This window comes from Theobroma cacao, chromosome 9, assembly GCF_053813885.1.
Source record: "Theobroma cacao isolate CCN51 chromosome 9, ASM5381388v1, whole genome shotgun sequence".
Taxonomy (NCBI): Eukaryota; Viridiplantae; Streptophyta; class Magnoliopsida; order Malvales; family Malvaceae; genus Theobroma; species Theobroma cacao.
Genome location: NC_142647.1, coordinates 2,214,630 through 2,238,909, shown reverse-complemented (window position 1 = coordinate 2,238,909; position 24,280 = coordinate 2,214,630). Strand labels below are relative to the sequence as shown.

Here is a 24,280-nt window from a genome sequence, read left to right as displayed (position 1 = left end):
TAAAGAAAATAAAAAAATGTTGTCATTGTAAATCACTTGAGTTTAAGTGACGTTCTACCTTATAGTTAAACACATGGAAACAAATAAGCATCTGTTCAATGGAAGCCAAGAAGGTAATAAGTACAATTTACTATGTCTCTCACCTCAATAACTTTATAAATAGTAGTATAGATTGGTGAAAACTTGCAAATTTAGACCTACTCTATTTTAATAGTTGTAAACCTCCTAACAAGTGCTTAAGGCAGTAGAGAAAGAGAGAGCCATGGCAGCTTCATTTGTGGCGTTTCAAGTGCATTGCTCTGCTCAAAAACCACCCATCTCATTAAATTCTGGTCACTTCAAGACCTTTCTCTCCTCTACTATCTTCAAGGTTAGTCAAGGCTCAGGCCTCCCTCCTTCTTTCTTCCAAAGCAAGCCGCTCATTATAGATTTATAAAAATGCATGAATTCATGACTAATGTTAAGTGTCACTGACATGTGGGGTGTGGGTGTCCTGGGATCCTGATGGCCATTTTTGAGAAAGTTGCAACAGCTTCTGTTAGAGATAAAGCATGCATTGACTGAGCATGCATTAATGTTATCTTTTGTTCTACATTATGTATTTTGCTTCATTGTACTGGTTATTAAGTATATTATACCAGTGGGTTGGAGGTGTCTTTGTGCATGTTCAGGTTAATAACACTTGTCCTTACTGTAAACAGGTGTTAACCATATAATGCTTGTATATATCATGAGTTTGCTGACTAATGAAGCATATTCCTCTCCATCCGCTGCTCTGTTTTTTCTTTTTTCTCTCTGCAAGACAGTCAAAACCACTGTTTTATCATTTTCTTTTACTTTCATATCAGCTTCCCTTGCGAATCAACGTCTTGAAAGCCATTAAGAAAACTTCTGTCAAGTTAGTGGATGCGTTTGTTGATTCTGTATTCGAGTTTATTGATCAGCCATTGCTCCCATCTCAGGTACGTACCATAGGCCTTCAAGATCATGCACTTAAACTTATATTGCGCCTTGCATCATGCACATAGCGTACTGATCAGGTCTTACATTCTTGTTACTGTGGATTGAACAGAGTAATTTTGCACCAATAGATGAACTGAAAGAAGCTGTTCTTGTCACAAGCATCGATGGTGAAATTCCGGATGGTTTTCCCGAGGGTGTCTACTTAAGAATTGGTTTGATATTGACCTCATTGTTTTTATGATGAATGTGATGTTGCAATATATATGATATGACCATATCTTGGAGGAATCTCCTATATTTTTGTCCTTGATGGTTGATGTTTCTTATAACAACCAAAAACTTACATAGCATGATCAAGGCTTTAGAATTATTCTAATGCCCTGTGGTCGATAATCCTTCCACGTTAACGTATAAATATATAGCTGATAATGTCGACAAGTTATTTTCATTTGTTAGAGCTGAAGCATGCATTGACTTTATCATTTTGTCTGTTATGGCTTTGCTTCGTTGTACTGGTTGTTGAGTGTTTTGCACTGGTGTCTATGATGTGTCATCTTGCATGCTTAGTTTTAGATGCAGCTTAACACTTGTCTTTTGTGTTAACAGCTGTTAAGCTTATATAATTTGTATAAATATTTTGCTTATAGTTGAATGAAAGCAGAGCAGAACCTTCAGCTAATCCTTCTCTGTTTTATCAGTTTTTTTTACTCCATATCAGAGCATCATCTGTCATCGTTTGCTCTGTTATAATTCATCAAATATTTGTCTTCTCTCAAAGTTTCCTTACATCATTATCATTATTTAATTTCAGGGCCAAACCCGCTTTTTGGTGGATTAAAATCAACAAAATCTGTATTTGGGAGGTCAAGTCACATGTGGGTAGAAGGAGAAGGAATGGTTCATGCTTTGTATTTAGGCAAAGGCGTTGAAGGGAACTGGACTGTCTGTTATAACAACAGACATGTTGAAACTGAGACATTCAAGCTGGAAAAACAACGAAACAAACCGTCTTTTCTTCCCGCTGCGGAAGGGGATTCACCAGCTATTGTGTGTGCTTATCTACTTAATATGGTGGGTTTACTTAAACAATACAATGTTCTCTCAAACCAAGCAGCCTGATTCTAATTTAAGATATGGAAATTTTAGACTCAGAAAGGGGACCAGAAGGATCTGTAAGTTTTGGTTCAGTTCTGAGTAGACCATAACTATGAGATTTCTCCCAGCGGCACTGAGCAGGGGGTTGGATAAAAATAATTATCTGCAGATATGTTCATCTTGTAAAGTAGTACTGGTTAATTGAAGCCTTATTAGGTAACCCATTGTTTGATTTCTTTGCTATTCCCCAGCTGAGATTTGGCCAAGTTAACAAATACCTAAGCAACACTAACGTTATAGAGCATTCGGGGAAGCTTTACACAATTGCAGAAAATCACTTGCCTCAAGAGATTGACATCTTAACGCTTAAAGCTTTAGATATGTGGGATGTTAATGGAGCTTGGAACCTTCCATTTACCTCGCATCCTAAGGTTGTTCATCGCATCCTTACATTAAAAGCTTTTGTATAGATTCACTTAGCAGGTTTATAGTTTATAGTACCAGATGATATGATTTTTGCTTAAGCTTATCACTTCTTATGTAACAGAAAGCTCCAGGGACAGGGGAGCTAGTTACCTTTGGGATTAGTGCAACTAAACCTTATGCTGAACTAGGAGTAATTTCTGGTATGATATTCATTCCAAGAGCATTTAGAACAAGATTTAAACATACACTTCCACAGGTGTGGCAACATGTTAGTATCTCAGTTATATTCTTTTTCAGCTGATGGAAAGGAACTGGTTCACCGAGTGGATCTCAAACTAAATAGGTGCCCCCTTAGCCATGAAATTTTAGTCACCCAGAGGTAAACTTGGTATAATGATCAGACATATTTGTATTAGCTTCAAAATCCAGCTGCATTAATATTCAGACAATTGTCATGGAATTTTTTTATTTTCATAGAATTTTCATTTGCAGGTACAATGTATTCTTGGACTACGCACTAACTGTAGATTTAGGCAGACTTCTTCTTGGTGGCTCGTGAGTTCGTATTCTTTTTGACTCCAACTTTTTATTTTCATCACTCAACTCACAAAAGTGTTCCCGTTCTGTGTAACAATGGTACCATGTAGATTAATAAAATATGACAAGGAAGGATATGCTAGGATGGGTGTAATGCACCGGTATGGGGATGCAGATTCAATCCAGTGGTTTGAAGTGAAACCAAATTGCACATTTCATTTCATCAATTCTTTTGAGGATGGTGATGAGGTAAATTCAAAATTCGATTCTGTCTTAGACATGGAAGATGAACTTATGTAACTGATTGGATATTTTGTAACACAGGTTGTGATTCGAGGGTGTAGAGCCCTCGAATCAGTCATTCCAGGACCTGATCAGGGTATGAACAAATTCGAGTGGTTTTCCAGAAAATTCAGGCCTATAGAATCAACTGAAGGAAGTCTTGATGCAATGTCAGAAGATCAATTAGTATTTCCTCGTCCTTATGAGTGGCGGCTGAACATGCGAACTGGACATGTAAAGGAGAGAAATCTGGCAGGGACTCAGTTCTCCATGGATTTTCCTGTGATCAATGGAGCTTATACAGGTTTGAAAAACAAATACGGCTATGCCCAAGTGCGAGATTGTATTGCAAGTTCTAGTTCAGGTACTTGAAGCCTTCATAATTTGTAGGTAAGATGTAGCTACCATTCGGTTCAAGATATGTTATGATCCTCGAATTTTATAATTAAATTTAGGCATGGCAAAGTACGGAGGCCTTGTCAAGCTGTCATTTGAAGAGCCAAATACAGGGATTTCTTCGGTAAAATAAATCTTCTTATTTTTCCTGAATTCTTTCATGCATAATTCTCGTTGCATGGATTCTTCTGACTTGGATTTTGAAATCAGAGACAGAGGCAAGTAGAAGGGCTAACAAAGGGGGAATACCATATGTTCAAGGAAAACACTTTCTGCACCGGAGCCGCCTTTGTCCCTAAAGAAGGAGGTGTTGAAGAAGACGATGGCTGGATCATCACATTTGTTCACAATGAAGATACAAACATATCTCAAGTAAGTCAATCTGGGAAAACCTGTTAACCATTTATATCTTATTTCAATGGAGTTTAGTATTTATTTCCCTCTGATCATACAGGTTTACATAATTGACACAAGGAACTTCTCTGGTGAGCCTGTTGCCAAAATTACATTGCCATGCAGAGTTCCGTATGGTTTCCATGGAGCTTATATCCCAATGCAATTGCATGAAAATCTCACTAGGATGGTTCCCACACCTGATTCCATTGATTGATCTAACAGTTGTAAGATTGAAATAATGTAATGCAATTAAACTGACTCGGAATGTTATAGCCACGCAAACTGCAGTGTTGAGCTGCTGACTTGTGGGGTGGGGCACAATAGCTTGTAAGCTTAGTTAATCACATACTTACTTCACATCCTATGGGATTTGAAGAATGGAAAATCATGTAGTTATATGTCATGCTTTGATGGGGACTTGTCACTTTTGGATTGTTAAACCATTCCTACTTTCATCATAATCAAAACGTATTGATTGCTGCCTTCTTTGTTTTCCAATTAATGGTTGAAATTTCCTTTTCAATCAACTCAAGTACTTGCCTTGATTCAATAGCAAGCAACAAAAGGCATATTCCAAATTGCTTGAAAAGACATTTCACAACAAAAAGATGCCTATTCGAATACAATTGTCTTCATCCTCTTCTCTCATTTGTTTTTTTTTTTAATGATTTTGACATAATGTTTAAATAAATTTTTAAAATATTTAAAAATTTTAAATAAATTCTTATTGAGTTAAATAACTTTTATGATTAGTAATTAATAATTATCATTAATTAAAATACTATATTTTATTTTATATCCATATGGCACTGACATGACGTTAATGTGAAAGGTAAAAAAATCACATGATATATATTATCATAGCAAACTAACATGACACATCATCATCAACTTATAATATATTAGTGATAACTCTATGATATAGAGTTATTTGAGTTTAATTTTGATAATAATTTAGCTTAGTTTTCGTAGTAATGCGTAGAAATTAGTAGATTTTATTTAATTATTTTAAATTAGTTATTTTATATGAGTCAATCTAATTTTGGTTAATTTTATTCTTAATTTAGTGTTAATATGATTAAGATAGGTTATTATTGATTTACTTATGCTTTTGTAGGTGTTTGAAAGAAGAATTTTAATGGAAGAAGGAGAGCAATTTCGAGATGCAGACTTCCAATGTATATGTTTTGGTACTTTGGCTAAAACTTTATCTATAGAGCTCCAAATGAAGCGATTATTGAACCATTAGAAAGCTAAGAGAAATATCTACAACTTTTATGTTGATCACTTTACCCAGTTCGGTCAGTAGAATGGTCAAAAATCTTGTTAAAGTTGACATACTGCAACAATCCTAGAGCAATTACGATTTCTGTTAATTAATTTGACAAAGCTACGACTTACATAATTTGATGAGGACATCCATTCTAAAATTGACTTCTTTCTTCACCCAACTTGGTCTAACTTCAAAGCTTGTAAAAACAACCTTTCGGAGGATTTAAGAAAGAGAAAGAAAACACCAGATTGAAAGCTAAGAGTCAAGCCACAAAGTCATTGAAGCTGAGAAGATTTTGAAGGATTCAAGAAGACTTGGAAAATTAAGATTATAATTCTTGAGTTTATTCTTTTTTATTATTCTTTATTTTCTTAGTTTGTTTTTATTGTTTAGATTTTATTCAATGATAATGTGTGACTTGATGGAGAACTAAATTGTTTATCTAAGATTATGATTGAACTCAATATGTAATCTGAATTATTTATCTCTCTTTTACTTATGTTTGACAGATTTAAGTTGTTTATTTTATTCTGTTCTTAATGTTCTTAATGCTTATAATTGCCTGATAACCAATTAGATTGAATTGGAAACCTAGGTTAAACCTTGACGAAATAGATTTAGGTAGACCTTGAATAAAATAGCGTATGATCGAATACACTTAGTTGATTAGGTGGTTTGATTTGCATATAGGGTAGACATACACTTGTAAGCCTTACATAGCCAAGATTATAGTACAAACTTAATGAATCTTTCTTCAATTTAATTTGCATAGATATATAGTAAATTAATTGGGAGAGGTATTTTTATAAGAAACACGACAGAGATTTGTATATAATTTAGGACTCTAGGTTAGCAATTTAATCCATTAAACTAAGTTAAGAGAGAGAGACAATAATCAGATGAAGTATTGAGGGATATTATAATCTTAAGTATGGTAGTTAAGTGAGTTTTATTTACTATTTGATTTTAGTCTTTTAGTTTTGATTTTTCTTTTCTATTTTAATTGTTTGGATAAAATTAGGGTGTTATAATTTCATTAGTTAACAATAGGAATTAAACAATTTTTCGTGGGAATGATACTCTACTTCATTACTATATTACTTGTTAACAATACTTGCACTTGCGTGAGAAAATTCAACAACAAGTTTTTGGTTCTGTTGTCGGGAAATTGATTTTTAATTATTTCTTGTTAATATTAATACCAAGCATTCATAATCTTACTTCAAACTTTTCTTTTTATTTTCAGATACTTTTAATTGAAGTGATGAACTATCTGTGGCCATCTGAACAATTTGTGCTTAGGAGAGTTGCTAGTGATTATGCATTGGATACAATCAGTGTTTTAGCTAACCAAGTAGATGCTTTGTCTTAGAAAATTAACGCTTGGGGTGATAATGCTTTTCAAAGTCCTTTTGTTACATGCGAGTTTTGTGGAGATAGGCATTCAAGTGATTGTTATCCAACCTATTACGAATCAATGCAATTTTATGAAAGCTTCGATGGGCAACAAAATAAGTCATACTCCAACAATTACAATTCAGGATAGAATCATGAAAATTTTTCATGGAGTAATGATTATGGTCCTACATATTCTTCACAGCCTATTTTCCATAATGATTTTCAGTCACAAGTTAGAGCTCTTATGATAGAGAAAAAGCCTTCAATAAAGGATATGTTCATGCAATTCATGACAAGGATTGATGCCATTTTTCAAAGTCAGGCAGAATCAATCCGAAATCTTGAGACACAAGTGGGTCAATTAGCTAATGCCATCAATAATAGACTTCAAGATGATGGAGATAAAGTAGATCAAGGAAATACTTCCACCAATTAAATTCAAGATGAAGAAATTAAGTAAGAAGAGAAAATATCTATATCACCACAAGTTAAGTCATATGTGCCTCCCATTATTTTTCTAGATACAATTGATAAGTTACCTAAAGAAGCTGTTGATATAAAAAATCTAAAGAAATTCCTTGAAGCTTGTTTGGTTCACGATGCAACAATAAAGGACCAGAATGAAGAACTCACAAATGTTACACATGTTTTGAAGGCTACACTAAAAGAGCATTATCCAAACAGAACTCAATTTGAGAAGTCGGGTAAAAATCAACCTATTCCACCATCTTGAGTTGAGCAAGCACCAAATCTTGAGTTAAAAGCATTGCAACCTCATCTTAGGAGGGGGCTACTTTCATACCTCAAGCTTTTTCTATGCAAATTCAAATCTCAACCAAAATCAAGCTAGTGACCATAAAGAAGTGCTTCTTGGGAGGCAACCCAAGCACTCTAACTTACTTTCTTTTATTTTTTATCTTTATTTATTTAATTATTAATTTATTAACACTTTTTTTTATTTTGTGCAAGTTCATAATTTTTTTTTAATTTTAAAAAAAAATTTTAAAAAATTTCAAAAAAAAAAAGTGGCAAGCTGCAGCTTCCACTATGGGAAGCTACAACTTAGTGGGCTTCCAACAACGTGAGCCGCAGCTCACTAGGCTAGGAGCCGCTGCTCACTCAAATAAAAAAAAAAGAGGCCTTTTATGGGGTAGGCCATCCTCCCCCTGAAGTGGGCTGCCAATTACCACCACCCTTAATTGGGCAGCCTAATTCCCCTCACATTTGTACTAGCCCCCTACCCACTACCCTCAATTGGCCTGCCAACATTGGACAGCCCACTAACCCAACCCAAATCTTTTTTTTATTTATTTATTTGGACTACCCACTTACCCACTAACCCATTTATCCATTTACTCATTACCCAACAAAAACTTTTTATTTATTTATTTTCTTTTCAGATATTTTTATTTATTATTTATTTTATTTCTTTACATTAATTAATTATTTATTTTTTTAGTAAAAAAAAACTCCTCTTAAAAAGTGAGAATGAAGATGATAACAATAAGGAGGAGGATTAGAGCTTCTCAAAAATTCATTTAATCATCAGGGGAGTTTTTTTTTATAACATTGAGGGTAATGTCTAATTTAAGTTTGGGGGGATGAAGTTATTTTTCTGGTGGTAAATATTCTGTGGAAGTTTTAAATTTAAGTTTATTTGCATGATTTATAAATAATTTAGGATTAGTTGGTAAATGAATTTATTTTTTATTTGAATTTTAGGAATCTAGAGTAAAGTTGTGTCAATTTTTTCAATGATTTTTTTTTATCCAATGATGATAACTAGTTATCTTGAATTTTTAACCTTTGATGAATAAGGTTTTTGTTTGGATCCATGCTAAAGTCTTTTGTTAAGTATCATTGTTAGGATATGATTTTCACAATTTTAAGCACTATATCTTTTACTTTGAATTATTATGAATATTTAGAGAAGGTTTATACTAATATGAATTTTAGATTATACTATGAATTATAGAATTTACTTGATTTTCTCCCGAGGTAAAATCTTAGGCAATACTTAGTTAGGGAGATGATTTAGGTCATCTTTGGACCATTTGAGCCTAAAATACCAACCTTGTTAAATTTATATCCCTAGTATACCCCTTTTGAGCCTAATTTTTTTTTATTTAACTACATAATAATTGAGCTTAGCCTTAAAATTAATTTTTCAATTTTGCAACCCTCACTCCTAAGCATGTATATTGTTTTAGGAATATAAATTGAGTTAAATGTTGAAAAAGGTGGAAATGTGATGTTGATGTGAAAAAAAAAAGAAAAAGAAGTTCAAAATATGAAAAATAACCCCACTACCTACAATACAAAGAAAATAAGTTTGTGGGTGTAAATTTGTGGAAAAAAAAAAAGTGTTGGATGAAAGAAAAAGTTCAAATGTGGAAGAAAAAGTGTACTAGGAGAAAAAAAATAGAGCTCTCTATATATAGGTCCTAGAATAATTTTGTGCCTAGGGTGATTTGAGCCACATTAATATCCTTTATCATACCTTGACCCTAGCCATATATTACAAGTTTTATAAAGTCTTATTGATCCCTAGCTTTGTATTAGTCTACATTAGTGGAGAGAGATAAAAAGCAAACCTATGAAAATCTAGTACTAATTTGAAATTTGTGGTGACATAAACTCATCCGGATGTCATAATATTCTTGGTAATAGATTTCACACACACATGGAACTCCATTCGAGAATGTGCTTGCATTAGAATTGAAACATGAATTTGAATGAGACTTTTCTTTTTCCTTAAATTAATGATTTATAAACATACTTTTGAGGAAATTATAAAGAATCATTGAGTTGATGCATTTTATCTCTGTTAGTAGTAATAATAATAATAAGTAGTAGTGATAACTATATTTATTTTAGTTTTCTTTAACTGAATTTGATTTTCATAAGTTAGATTCTTTCTATATTTTGCTTGATGATTAGCAAAATCTTAAGTTTGGGGGTGCGATAACTCTATGATATAGAGTTATTTGAGCTTAATTTTGATAATAATTTAGCTTAGTTTTCATAGTAATGCGTAGAAATTAGTAAATTTTATTTAATTATTTTAAATTAGTTATTTTAGATGAGTCAATCTAATTTTGATTAAGTTTATGCTTAATTTGGTGTTAATATGATTAAGATAGGTTGTTATTGATTTACTTGTACTTTTGTAGGTATTTGAAAGAAGGATTTTAATAGAAAAAAGAGAGCAATTTTGAGGTGTAGACTTCTAATGTACATATTTCGATATTTTAGACATAGCTTTCTCTACAAAGCTCCAAATGAAGCGATTCTTAGACCATTAGAAAGCTAAGAGAAAGATATACAACTTTTATGTTGATCACTTTACCTAGTTCAGTCTGTAGAATGGTCAAAAATCTTGTCAAAATTGACATACTACAGTAGTCCTAGAACAATTGTAATTTCTGTTAATTAATTTGGCAAAGCTATGACTTACATAGTTTGATGAGAACATCCCAGCTGAAATTGACTTCTTTCTTCATCCAACTTGGCCTAACTTCAAAACCTATAAAAACAACCTTTTGGAGGACTTAAGAAAGAGGAAGAAAACACCAGATTGAAAGCTGAGAGTCAAGCCACAAAGTCATTGAAGCTGAGAAGATTTTGAAAGATTCAAGAAGACTTGGAAGATCAAGATTATAATTCTTGAGTTTATTCTTTTTTATTATTCTTTATTTTCTTAGTTTGTTTTTATTGTGTAGATTTTATTCAATGATAATGTGTAACTTGATGGAGAACTAAATTGTTTATTTAAGATTATGATTGAACTCAATATGTAGTCTGAATTATTTATATCTCTTTTGCTTATGTTTGATGGATTTAAGTTGTTTATTTTATTCTGTTCTTAATGCTTCTAATTGCCTGAATACCAATTAGATTGAATTGGAAACCTAGGTCAAACCTTGACGAAAGAGATTTAGGTAGACCTTGAATAAAATAGCATATGATCGAATATACTTAGTTGATTAGGTGGTTTGATTTGCATATAGGGTAGACATATACTTATAAGCCTTACGTAGCCAGGATTAGAGCACAAACTTAATGAATCTTTCTTCAATTTAATTTGCATAGACGTATAGTAAATTAATTGGGAGATATATTTTTATAAGAAACTCGACAGAGACTTGTAAATAATTTAGGACTCTAGGTTAACAATTTAATCCATTAAACTAAGTTAAGAGAGAGAGATAATAATCAGATGAAGTATTGAGGGATATTATAATTTTAAGTCTGGTAGTTAAGTGAGTTTTATTTACTATTTGATTTTAGTTTTTTAGTTTTAATTTTTCTTTTCTATTTTAATTGTTTGGATAAAATTAGGGTGTTATAATTTTAATAGTTAACAGTAGGAATTAAACAATTTTCTGTGAGAACAATACTCTACTTAATTACTATATTACTTATTAACGATACATGCACTTGCGTGAGAAAATTCAACAACAATTAGTATGCCAAATTATCATAAATTATGATATATTAATATGTCACGTCAGTACCACATAACATAAAATAAAAAATGACATTTTGAATAAGTCAATCATTAATTATAAAAATTTATTTGACTTAAAAATAAAAATATAAGCATTTATTTATTTCAAAATAAAAGTATAAGAGTTTGATTGAACGTAATAAAAGTATAAAAATTTATTTAAAATTTTCTAAATAGTTTAGAGGGTTTTTTTAGATATGATGTCAAAGTTTTTCTTTCCAAATTAATTGCTTTAATTTCTATTTTGGGACATCTAAATTATCATATTATTAATTAATTCTTCATAATTTGCAATTTTTTCCTTTTTCATATATTAAAAAAACATTTTATATAATAAAGCTATTAATATTCTCGTATATAGGAGTAGAAGAAATGTTTTTTAATCCATTATTCTTAAAAAAATAATACTAATAAAATTAAAAGTGCAATGCAAATAAAAATGAACTAAAAATAATTCTGTAATTTGTGTAATTAATTACTAACTGAGCTTTCAAGGGTGTGATAAGCTGGCTGTTATCTTGACAAGTAAATTAATCCGCAGGACACAGGCATATTACGTATAGCCTCAAACAGTAACACGTGGACATATATATTGCACCCAAAAATAAATAAATAAATCAATTAAAACGTTTCTGATTTCCTTGCAATTGGATGTGGAAACATCTTATAAATATGAACAAACCGACTGACTAAAATTTAAGATAATTGGGAGAGAGAAGAGATAGGATGGCATCTTCTCGTTTGGCGGTTCCATTGCATTGCTCTGTTCAGAGGCCTTCCTTCTCACGGAACTTTGATCACTTCAAGGCCTCGCTCTCCTCTGCTTTTAAGGTCAGTTTCTCTCCTAGTTGAAAGCAAGCTGTTTATGCTTCATAGTTCATAGAGTTTGTTTCCAGGAAGTGATCATTAGTTTGCATGCTGGTAAATTTCTTGCTTGCTGGTTATTGTTTTTCCTATACTAATCTTCATGACCATTCTTCGAAGATCATCAAATATGACAAGCAGTTGATAATGATCTGCATCTTTTCGACAGCCATTATTAAGACAGATACAGCAACTTCCCTTGCGGGTAGAGGTAGATGTCTCCAAAGCCGTCAAGAACACTTCTGTCAAGTTACTGGATGCATTTGTTGATTCTGTGTTCGAGTTTGTTGATCAGCCATTGCTACCATCTCAGGTACCATGTAACCTTGTCTATGAATGTATTGTATCATTAACAAAGTAACATTTCCGGGTGCTTTACAGAGTAATTTTGCTCCAGTTGATGAGTTGAAAGAAGCCGTTCGAGTCACCAACATCCAAGGGGAAATTCCAGATGTTTTTCCGGAGGGTGTCTACATAAGAAACGGTTTGTTATTGATATAATCACTTTATTATTACTCTATTGTCTGAATTCAAATAAAACAAGTTTAAGTATCTTTAATTTATTACGAATTCTAAGCCTAATGCAAGCGAAGGCATTGGTTAGGACGAAATCTCGAAGAACCAGCTATGTTTTATGTGGCCTTGTATCTCCAGGGAGATTTCTCACAGGAGACAAACTAAAAACATTGACCCAAGGCTAAGTTGGTCTGATATGCAATGCCTGCAGCTCTCTTTTGGTGACAGTTTCTGTATTTTGTAGACAACTAGTACGATTGCAAAGACAAGTTAATAGATACAGTCCATTGACCGGAATTTATATGTATATGACCAACTTAAACTTTTGTGCCGGCACTTTTGAGACTTGCCCTCCGCGGCGAGCAATTTGCCTATGAACTAGCCATTTGCCAATGTGTTCTGAACTGGTGGAATGCTATTTTGTTCTTCAGAGTCGATGCTTCTCATTACATTCCAAAAGGTTAAATGCCATGATGTGGACAAGTGGATTATCCAGTAATTTGTTGTTAATTATGGCTAACAGGTTTTTGTAATTATTGCAGGACCAAACCCCATTTTCGGAGCGTTAACATCAACGATATCAATGTTCGGGAGGTCGAATCACATTTGGGTAGAAGGAGAAGGAATGCTGCATGCTTTGTATTTTAGCAAAGGCCTTGATGGGAGCTGGGCTGTTGTTTATAACAACAGACCCGTTGAAACAGAAACATTCAAGCTGGAAAAACAACGGAACAAGCCGTTGTTTCTTCCTGCCATAGAAGGGGATTCGCCGGCTGTTTTGTCTGCTTATTTGCTTAATATGGTGGGCTTGGCTTATCCGAACTTTCTTCTTTCATATCAGTCAGCCTCATCCTAAATTAAAATAAGCCCACCTTCCAATAGTAGTGGGGATCTTTTGGATTACTCAAGAAACCTTGGTCTATTTTAATTTGAAAATGCCTTCTTTCCTAACTGAGCTAGATTTTTTCTTTTTTTGGATAAGTTACTATTTCTCAAGATTTGGTGTATAAGTGTTTGATTTATTTACATTTTCTCAGTTGAGATTTGGTAAAATAAACAAACAAATCAGCAATACCAATGTCTTTGAGCATGCCGGGGAGTTCTACTCCATTGCAGAAAATCACGAACCTCAAGAGATCAACATCGTTACACTAGAAACCTTGCATGACTGGGATGTCAATGGAGCTTGGAACAGGCCATTTTCCTCTCATCCAAAGGTTTCTTCACTTTCCCTACAGAAAATATTTTTGGGTTTCGACTTTACAGTGGATTCTATGATTTTTTTGCTAAGATCATTTCTTATGTAACAGAAAGCTCCAGGCACAGGGGAGCTAGTAATCATGGGAATAAATGCAACTAAGCCTTTTGTTGAAGTGGGAGTAATTTCTGGTAAATTCTTCTTTTCCCAGAGCATTTAGAATAAGATTGAATTATCCTTTAAGGCCTGGGCGACCTTCTAATACATGTGCTTTAATTTCTTTTCAGCTGATGGAAAGAAATTGCTCCACAGAGCGGATCTGAAACTCAATAGGTGCAGCCTATGCCATGAAATTGGAGTTACAGAAAGGTAAACTTAGTGGTATATGGTCTTCATCATAGTTTAAAATTACTGAATATTACTTCATAAAATTGACATGGATTTCTGGTTTGCAGGTACAATGTGTTTATGGACCACCCTCTATCTATAGACTTAAACAGACTTGTTTGCGGTGGCCAGTGAGTCTATACATATTTGTTGCAGGAATTTCCTCCTCCTCCTGCTGTAAAAATGTTTTTCTTTTGACATTTTTGCCAATCTTGACATGTAGATTAGTAAAATACGAAAAAGAAGGAGATGCAAGGATTGGCATAATGCCTCGCTATGGTGATGAAGATTCAATTCAGTGGTTTAAGGTGAAACCGAATTGCACATTTCATCTCTTCAATTGTTTCGAAAATGGTGATGAGGTAACTTATGGCTGGAATTATAGCATATTTTAACTATGGAAAATGATCTTATAACTGATCTAACACCTAGAAAATACTGACTGTGACACTGTGCTTCGAACAGGTTGTGATTTGGGGCTGTAGAGCTCTTGACTCACTAATACCAGGGCCTGATCAGGGAAAGAACAAATTCGATTGGTTTTCGGAAAAATTCAGGTCTGTAAAATCCACTGCTGAAGGAAGTGCTGATGCCGTGCCAGAAGAACAACTAGTATTTCCTCGTCCTTATGAGTGGCGAATGAACATGCGAACCGGAGATATAAAGGAAAGGAATCTGGCAGGGACTGAATTTCCCATGGATTTTCCTTTGATTAATGGAGATTTCACAGGTGTTAAAAACAAATATGGATATTGCCAAGTTCGTGATTGTATTGCAAGTTCTGCCTCAGGTAGTCACTAGAAACAGGCCCCTGAAATTGAAATTTGCATTAGTACTCTCATTTATACTATACCCTTTGATCTGATATATATTTCAGGCATGGCAAAATATGGAGGCCTTGCCAAACTGTACTTTGAAGAGCAGAACACTGGATTTTCCCTGGTATTTAGTTTCCTCAAAAATTCTTTTTGTCCTCTTTTTCATTATTTATTAATTGGGCAACTAATATTCCAATTTCTATATTGAAACTAGGGAGAAAATCAAGAAAAAGGGTTGATAAAGGTAGAATATCATATGTTTGGGAAGAACACCTTTGGCACTGGTGCTGCCTTTGTTCCTAAAGAAGGGGGTGCTGAAGAAGATGATGGTTGGGTTATCACTTTTGCTCACAATGAAGATACTAATATATCTCAAGTAAGTTGATTTATAGCCTGCTAACTATATCCATTGGAGAAGTGTTTGTATCGAACAGAGAGGTTATCTTTTTTCATTGCGGTGCAGGTTCTTGTAATTGAAGCAAAGAACTTCTCCAGTGAGCCCGTAGCCAAAATCACACTACCGTTCAGAGTACCATACGGTTTCCATGGAGCTTTTGCGCCAATGCAACTACCAAATGAAACCATGAGGATAGTTCCCTCTTTGAATCCCAAAATATCAGAAAGTATATCCTGTTCCTACTTACAAATTGGCAATTGCACAAATGTCTGCTAATACGTAGCATCTGGATTGATTGAGAATATGAATTGAGTGCAGGGCCTTTAGCTTCTGCTGTCAGGCCACAGGGGGTCTAATGGGGCACAGATGGGGCAAAAAAGCATGTATAAATCCAGGAATCGTTTAGCCTGTTCTTGCAGATTTGTAAATTGTAGTAATTACTTACCATCACTTTGAATGTGAAGATTGAATCATATACTAGTAATTACTACTATAATATTATGAGAAACTATTCATATTAATTTTCTTTGCTTTTCAACATAAAGAATATATATGGATTACCACTGCCTTTTTAGATTTTGTAATGAATGATTGCACTGCTTTCCTGACTCAGAATTCTTTCAAGTGCACTAGAATTCTTCATGATACTAGGCCTTGGGACAAGTGGTATATATTTAACGAGATTGATGCACTCGTACTTTCACTTGGCATCTACAAGAAGATAACTCTTTTGCAGATTCTCTAGTTAAATTCGGAGTTGATAGGAACATAATATTCTCAACATGGTGGTAACTTTTGCTTACCCTTTTGTTGGAATGAGCTGCTGCCTTTTGTTTCATGTTAATATTTTGATTTACTTGTGATTTTTGCGTTGTTTTACAGTACTAAGCACCAATAGGCGAATCTTTTATTTAATGGTACTGAGTACCACTAGGCTTGTACCTGGATTGCACATCTTAACTTTGATCCTCATATATGGGTCATTCTCTACACCGTGGTTTCAGTGATATTAATACAATTTTTATTTGACTGAGAATAAAAAATTCTTCATGAAACATAAAAGAGAAAGTAGATGCTTCTGGACCATCAGCTGGTTCTTACCGAATCTGTTAATTACATGAAATCATTGTCTCCACTGAACCTAGTCACTTGGAATGGAAGATTCCTAGAAAGATTTACTGGAGACTGCAAATTAAGTAACATCAGATGCATATGGCATTGTTAAAATTGCAATGACTAACTATATATAAATCTTTATACACATTAATTATGATATATGTGAACAGTTAATCAATTTGGTATGACAATCTACACATAACATGAATTTGACTTTACTCTAGATTATGTCAAAATGAAGTTGGCGTATTCGTTCTAGTCAAATTTGCAGCAAGGTTCTTTCATGGCACTGATCTATGACTGCAGAGATTAGAACCTGTGATAAGTAACCGCCGCAATATGACGTTGAACCAGCAATGGAAGGACCAATTATAGACATTTTTGAGAAATTGATATTCAGCAGGAGGAAATTTCCTGGAAAGAGATATTGCACAACAATTCACAAGTATATATGGTCAATATGCCTGGAATTTCCATCTTTGTCATCAAACAATAAATTATGCAGGAAGGATTTTTCCAGGTAACAAGGCTTAAATTTACAGAAGAAACCAGTATAAAATATGGTTTACACAGCTAAGCATCTGGATAAGAGGATTTTGTTTCAATAGAATATGGATCATCAAATCAGAATATGCAATCTGGATGTTGAGATAAGCATAGGCGTGACAAAATCTGGCTTCAAAATATAGTATTCAGGGGTCAACCTTCCTGTTATGAAAAGAGACCTATTTTGATAAACTGTGCCATTAGCCACCTGAAAAGGGTGATAGCAGGACGGTTATAGGCGGCACAAACCCACAAAAGCAAAAGAGCTCCCCATTTTGGGGACCCATTGGCCACAAAAGAAGAACAGCCTAAACATACAAGAGTTCAATAGGCGAATTTTGGCAGGATCAAATTTGCTTATCGCCCCATGAATCAACCAACTGTGCTCATCCTAGTTTCTTGCCTATTCTTCCATGTCAGAGCCCAAGAAGAAGCAGAGCCTTCCTCGGGTATCCTTCATCCTTTCCGCATAAGCCTCTCTTTAGTCGTTGGAATCTCCTTAGGAATGTTGTCTTTAACATTTGTAGTCCTTGTCTGCCTCAAATTCTGTCATGCAAACCTGGTTGATAATTTTGACCATACTACACATCCTCAAAACTTTCATCGCCTTTTTCAGTCAAGTTCCATATTTTCTGGAATCGATAGAAGAATAATTGAATCAATTCCCTCCTTCCAGTTCTCTGCACTTAAGGGGTCAAAAGAAGGCCTAGAGTGTGCAGTTTGCATATCGAAATTTGAGGATTCAGATATTCTTCGACTTTTGCCAAAGTGCGAGCATGCATTTCATATGAACTGCATAGACCAGTGGCTCGAAAGACACTCAACCTGCCCTCTTTGCAGGTATAAGTTTGATTCCAGAGATGCAAAGAGTTTCACACATTCAAACAGCTTGAGATTATCTCAGAACCCTTCAAATCTAACTGATGATCGAAACGTTGAGCTCTTTGTGGAAAGGGAGCAGGACGATCAAGTTCAAGGGTCATCATCAAGGTTTAACATAGGAAGCAGCCTCCGCAGAATTGACAGGGGTAAGAAACAAGAACTACGGATTCAAGAAGGTGAAGGTAGTAGCGGAGATGATCCAAAACTCTTGCATAAGTTCAAGCATAAGATAATTGTTTCTGATGTTGTAATAAAGAATCGATGGAGTGATGTCAGCCCCTTAGACTTGTTGTCCTTGAAATCCGAGATGCTCAGTGTCATATCCAGCAAAAGATTCTCTTCATTGGAATCAAATAGTAGAAGGTTTCCTACTGGTTTATCAACGAGTAAACTGATTGAAAAGGTTGAGGATTTAGAGAGGAAGAGAATGTTCGAGTCCGAGTTCAGCATAACCGATGAGAATAATCCAAGTTCAAGCTTTCCTTCCGCTTCATATAACGAGTCAAGTTCATCAGAGATGAATCATATGGAAAAGAGATCCATGTCTGAGATTACAGTCTTCCCAAGGTTCAGGCAATTCAGTCTGAAAAACCAAGTGGCAGATTGCCTGGCAAAAGAGGGGATTCAGAGACAAGAGGATTCAATTAATATTTTTGACTGAGGCCGGTTGAGGTTGGGGTGGAACTGTGGAACTGAAGCAAAGTTTCTGATTTCTGGAACAAGGAAACAGGTTTGATTTTTTGAGCTATGATAAAAGGTTCCGTCAAAGCTATGCATGTCTGACCCACTTTTGTTTTTGCTTGGGTCTGAATAGGATTGTCCTTATGACTCTGTTATGAACATGTTGATTGATGTTTATTGCTGTGCAAACTTTCTTGTCATTTATGAGTGGGATTGAATGTAAATTTGGGAGGGGTTAGGATGTGAGTAAATACGAGACTGTATATCAGGGGGTTTTTTTGGGACTGTATAGCAGGTTGTTGCTCTGATTTTTTGTGTAACAGAACCCTAGCTTTTTTGTAAAGAAAGGTTCTTATGCAAGTGGGTTTGACATCAAAACTCATAGGCTAAAAATCGTCCCATGCTTGGCTGGAATGTTTACCCAGGCCTTATTAATAAAACCAGTTAATTTAAAAAAAAAAAAAAACATTAGTGGAAAAGAGGAGAGGATAAGAGGGCTTTGGCTACGAATACTGCGCAAAACAGTTCATTGGTTTTCCGGACAGGGATCAGAGAATAGCTGGCAAAGATTAATTATATGAGACATTTGTTGCTTTACAAAGGTTTGTAAACTTCTTATTAATTTACATCAATTCCAAGAAATTTAGAAAAATTTTCCAGGACAGTAGTCTACATGAATTATCCTTTGCATATTCTTAATATGATAAAGTTTCAGGAGACAATATTTATAAAATTAACTTTGAAAAGTATTAAGATGTCCAAGAACAAGAAATGTCAAATTTTACATGATATAAAAATCAATCCTAGATTATTATATGTTGCTTGTTGCCGGTGTCTTCACATCCCTTTTGTTCCAATGGATTAAGGGTTCTAGAAAATGAATGTGAACAAGGGAAGCAATCAAGCAATTAGGATCCTTCCCCATGCAGGTTCCGTAAGATTTCTTGAAATCCTCTATGGATATAAAATATAGTATTTTCTCAATTGTTTGTGCCCTTATGTTAATAAAAAATTACTTTCAACTCTGTGAAAGGTCATACCTAATCCACAGAACTCCACTCTTGTCATCATCTGTGAAAGGATTCCACCACTTGTCTATATAGCGTATGCTCTCAGAACAACATGTTCTTGTTTCTATATATTTTCACCCCCCAACTGATATTTGCAGCTCAAGTAGATGATCCAAACAATTAGAGAACCTGATTGTAGTCAATATTATACAAGTCATCTTGGGAACATGCATGTCTCAGTAATATCAAAACTGAAACTAAAATCTTTTTTTTTTTTTTTGAAGGGCATGAACATTTTATTGAAAGAGCTGGCAAGGGGGTTGCCAGAAAATAGCAGAGAGGGTATAGAAAAACCCTTCAGCTGCTAATCCCCTGTTACAAAGAGACCAAATGGGTCACAACAATCAGCCACAAAAAAACAAGAAGTCCCCTGGGTCCTGAATGGCCACACAATTCAGCCACAAAACACATGAAAAAAGCAAAGGGGCAGAAAATATTCATGCCCACCTGAATATGCAAATAAACTTCAAAATGAATATCCATCATCCATACAAAAATGGAAAAGGTAGGGATGAACTGGATATCATCATAGATCATTATCATCGAACCAGTGGCAAGCAAAGCAAAACTAAAAATCTTGATGAATGGTAATAATTTACAATAGGGTTTATAATTATATACACAAATATTGAACTAAAGTAGCCTAATTATACAGGTGATATCCCCTACATCAGAGTTATCAACAACTAAATTACTAGCTCCATATATATCTAGTCAAGCAAAAATTAGCTAATGTCTAGTAAGGGTGGAACCCTTGATCAGAGCTATCGATATCTGAATTGCTAGTAGACTCGTGGCTACCTTTCTTCATTATCCGCATCTCTTCAACACGACTAATGCTGCTACTGGGACTTCCGTTCTTTGCCCGTCTTTTTCTCCATTCCCATTTTCTAAGCAAATGCCTGGCCAGCAGCACCGCCAAGCCCATAAATATAGCCATAGTGCACCCTCCCCCTATAGAAACCACTGCCACCAACACCCAGATAGAACCCTGCGCACGTGGCATTATGGTCCACGTGGCAGCAATATAAGCTGCTGCCATGAATGACGTGGACACCCACATGACCTTATGTGTCACAGCCAGTAATTTCATCATGGATTTTCGTCGAAATGGAATAATGCTAACTAGGAAAATGACTATGCCTAGAGACAAGAACAATGCCACGATGTTGCAAGCCATGAAGACCTTAAAAGAAGGTTGCCTTCCCACAATGCTTTTTCCAGTGATTTGGTTAAACCCCCCTGGAGGGTTTATTCCTGCAGCAAATGTGACAGTAGCTATTAAAACTGCCACAACAGTGATAGTATTTCGCGCATTGCGCAAACCTTCGTTTTGGAGCTCCAGCTGCTTGTCTCTGCGATGGCGGTGGCGGCGGCGGCGGGGTTGGTGTTGTGTAGGAGTCTCCGGTGTCTCTTTTGGCCGCACAGACGGGACATTTCTTGGGCTGCTTTCCTGTATGTTTTGAGTTTCTGGTGAACCTGGAGGCAATTGGTCACATCTTTTAGCCCCTGCTTCCAGTAATGCTGGTACTATTGCAAGAGCACCAGAATTGCTTGCATCTGATTCAACAACGTCCAGAGCAGTGAATCCTTTTCGGTTGATTGCATTTACATCCAGACCAAGCTTCAGAAGGTAGATGACCATCTGATTTCAAAGCAAAGATGCCCTCAACATTACTTGTTAGTAATAAATGGGGAGCTAATTAATTATGATGTGAAAGGTCTTACCGTAGTCAGTTTTCCAGCTGTTGCTATATGCAAGACAGTGTTGCCATCATTATCAGGCAGATTAACCAGTTTTGTTATGTTAAGATTCTCGACAAGGTACCGAACAGCTTCATATTGGTTATTCTTCACTGCTAGGTGAAGAACGGTCTCTCCATGTTTGGTTATCATCTCAGCAGACTCAATGCTTATGGATAGAATCTCATCAATGATATTCACTCGGCCTTTAACGGCAGCCCAGTGAAGCGGGGTTCGGCCCTCATTGTCTTGTAAGGAAGAGAGGTCCGCGTCCAACCTTAGAAGCTCTCGGGTTATCTCCAAATGCCCTTTGCTGCAAGAGAGGTGTAAGGGCGTGCAGCCATGCTTGTCTTTTTTCCAGGAAAATTCCTGACGTGCCTTTAGAATCTCCTTCGCCACATCTACAATTTTTTCATAGTGGAATTTGGTCAGGACAACCGGTGATAAGAGGGACAAAAACAGGAACCCCTTTTTAATTTAAGCTGTTAATAGTATGACTTTTTCAATATGATAGATGATTATTACATACGAAGATCACTATTGACAATAACAAATAATCAATTAGAGTTTGTCTCATAGTCTCCAATCACCGTGTCGACGTGAAAAGTCGAAACGTTGGCCACATTTGGACTCTCACATCAAAGAAATACACACACCAGCCACTGGCTGTTTCACTCAGAAAATCAACTTTTCCTTCTGGCCTCCAGCTAAGTCATTTTATAGGAATAATTAATGAATATGGCCCTCTCGACTTGTGGTCCTTTTTTTGGGGTTTTTTTTTCTTGTGTTCGTACTTGTGGTCCTCTTGTATACATAGGTCGGCAACATGTTTTCCCAATTGATTTTAATGAAATTTTATTTCTTTTGTGTTTCCTTTTCATGAGTATTTACTTTTGGTTTGCAAGCTGACAAAAAAGTTAACTACTTATTAACGTGAAAAAGAAGTTGGTATATTAAAGAATATACAGAAGAAACAAAGGGAAGTGTATATATATTCCCCTGCTTTGGATAATGGAAAAAATTTGATTATCCAAAACGATAATATAAGTATAGTGTTAAGATTGCTACTAATTAACACATGAATTTTTCAAGAAAATCAGCCTCTTAATGTGAGATAAGTCAAAATAATTAAAAGCAACTCCTTAGCAAGGATTTTCTACCTTGTTATCAATAAAGACATTATAGTACTCAATTTTAACAAAGGTGCTAATTAGTTAATTTCATGCAAAAATCTATCATTGCTTAGCTTGCAAATAGAGAAAAAATAATAATTACCTGTATGGCCAGCTGAAGCTGCAACGTGAAGGGAAGTAGTCGACGCATCCACCTCCAACATCAGCATCTTGGAGGGATAATTCAGCAGAAGTTTAACAACATCAACTTGCCCTCTCTCGCATGCCACGAAGAGCGCGCTCTCTTCTTCCTGGTTCACCTTGTACACAACCCAAGGATCGGTTCCCACCAAGAGCCTCACAATCTCCACTCTCCCTTCCCTGCAAGCCTCATGCAATGGGGTCTCCAATTTCTCATCCTCAGCCCCCACCATCTCCGGGCTCAACTTAGTGATCTCTGAGGCCAACTCCACATGCCCGAAACGAGCAGCCAAGTGTAAGATTGTCTTGAGGGATCCTGGTGCCGTCTGTTTAATGATATCTTCATCTTCTTGAATGAGTTTGAGAAAGCTTGGTACGTCCCCTCTTAAAACACTTTCTCGAAGGAGTCGATCCATATCTGAAGCCTATAGCTTGAGCTAGTTGGTTGCCCCGGGAAATGGAGTTACCGAGCGTGGGGTTGTGGGGGGAGAAGAAATAATGAGAGGGGGAGGCATCGTTTTTCCACAAGTGTTGCCACCTAGAACTTTCCCTGTGATTGCACGCCCACTATGGTCGTAAGATTTTCTTTCTTCCTTCCTTCCTTCTCTTCTTTTATATCTTCTTTCTCGTTTTCCCACGTCCATTGGTCCGACACCCAACAGATAAGGGGCTCCACATCTCCAGAAAGCTTTTTCTTCCTTCTTTTCTCAGAAAAGACTGCTGATGGCATCCTGTGGTACGCTGACATTTCATATTAGTTGGAAAAAAAATACTACTTATTTGCATGGTCGGACACATGACATCACTTACTTTTTAAAATATTTTAATATTTATTCTATTTATCTAGGATGCAAGGTCCTTAATATTTTAATAAATTTATTTTTTATAATTTTATAAAAAATAACGTCAAAGACTACAAATAAAAATACTTATTAAAAAGTAATTTATGTATTAATATTTAAATACTATAAAAAAATTAATTTTTTTATAATTTAAAATTTTATTAAAATAGTGAAAATCTAAACTACTTTTTCTGTTTAAAAATTTAAACCCTTTCCTTTTTTGATATTTTTTATTTTTTATTTTCAAAATAACTTATATAGGTTTCAATTGTAAATAATTTTTAATTTAAATTAAATTTTTAAATACTTCATGTTTAAATATTTTTTGATTTATTTGATAATTTGGGTTCATAATTATAATATAGTTAATAAAAAATAGTATTGCTTATCAAATAATATATTGAAATTATAATTATTTTTTTATTTTGTAGATATATTATTTTATTATTTGGTTTTTATATTTAATTTTATGTAGTTTGTAGATGATTAATGAATTAAAAATTGTCATGTTATTAGTTACTGAACCTGATAATTTATTATGTAAGATTATATTTTATTTAATTCTAATATTTTAATTAATAGTAATGAAAAGTAATTTTTAACAAGTTTTACAATTTTAGATAAATAAGCC

General features: G+C 34.7%; 3 protein-coding genes and 1 pseudogene across 7 annotated transcripts; 3 read left to right on the top strand and 1 right to left on the bottom strand.

Moving 5' to 3' along the window:
• Positions 1–202: 202 nt before the first annotated feature.
• Positions 203–4,579, top strand: LOC18587967 (carotenoid 9,10(9',10')-cleavage dioxygenase 1-like). Of its 3 annotated transcripts, none has more exons than XM_007012056.3 (13): positions 203–370; positions 849–962; positions 1,073–1,175; positions 1,775–2,034; positions 2,310–2,489; positions 2,606–2,684; positions 2,782–2,863; positions 2,977–3,039; positions 3,132–3,270; positions 3,346–3,667; positions 3,759–3,823; positions 3,916–4,071; positions 4,154–4,579. In XM_007012056.3, exons 1-13 carry the CDS (start codon positions 263–265, stop codon positions 4,307–4,309), a joined length of 1,827 nt encoding a protein of 608 aa, XP_007012118.3. In that variant the 5' UTR covers positions 203–262; the 3' UTR covers positions 4,310–4,579. The 3 variants fall into 3 exon arrangements, with proteins under 3 accessions (XP_007012118.3, XP_007012117.3, XP_088665653.1); XM_007012055.3 differs by having other exon boundaries at positions 3,910–4,071; XM_088809527.1 differs by lacking the exon at positions 2,977–3,039 and having other exon boundaries at positions 3,910–4,071.
• Positions 4,580–11,947: 7,368 nt separating this feature from the next.
• On the top strand, positions 11,948–15,977 carry LOC18587966 (carotenoid 9,10(9',10')-cleavage dioxygenase 1-like). Of its 3 annotated transcripts, XM_007012052.3 has the most exons (14): positions 11,948–12,107; positions 12,310–12,453; positions 12,522–12,624; positions 13,199–13,458; positions 13,694–13,873; positions 13,967–14,045; positions 14,142–14,223; positions 14,310–14,372; positions 14,465–14,603; positions 14,707–15,031; positions 15,119–15,183; positions 15,274–15,435; positions 15,523–15,682; positions 15,775–15,977. In XM_007012052.3, the coding sequence occupies exons 1-14, from the start codon at positions 12,003–12,005 to the stop codon at positions 15,810–15,812; spliced, it is 1,905 nt and encodes a 634-aa protein (XP_007012114.3). In that variant the 5' UTR covers positions 11,948–12,002; the 3' UTR covers positions 15,813–15,977. The 3 variants fall into 3 exon arrangements, with proteins under 3 accessions (XP_007012114.3, XP_017982145.2, XP_017982146.2); XM_018126656.2 differs by having other exon boundaries at positions 15,523–15,977; XM_018126657.2 differs by lacking the exon at positions 14,310–14,372 and having other exon boundaries at positions 15,523–15,977.
• Positions 15,978–17,035: 1,058 nt separating this feature from the next.
• Positions 17,036–19,089, top strand: LOC18587965 (E3 ubiquitin-protein ligase ATL42 pseudogene; annotated as a pseudogene).
• A 1,213-nt stretch (positions 19,090–20,302) lies between these two features.
• Positions 20,303–23,367, bottom strand: LOC18587964 (uncharacterized). The gene is made up of 3 exons (XM_018126705.2): positions 22,770–23,367; positions 21,480–21,895; positions 20,303–21,396 (listed from the first exon to the last, which is right to left on the bottom strand). The coding sequence occupies exons 1-3, from the start codon at positions 23,221–23,223 to the stop codon at positions 20,488–20,490; spliced, it is 1,779 nt and encodes a 592-aa protein (XP_017982194.2). The 5' UTR covers positions 23,224–23,367; the 3' UTR covers positions 20,303–20,487.
• Positions 23,368–24,280: the final 913 nt, after the last annotated feature.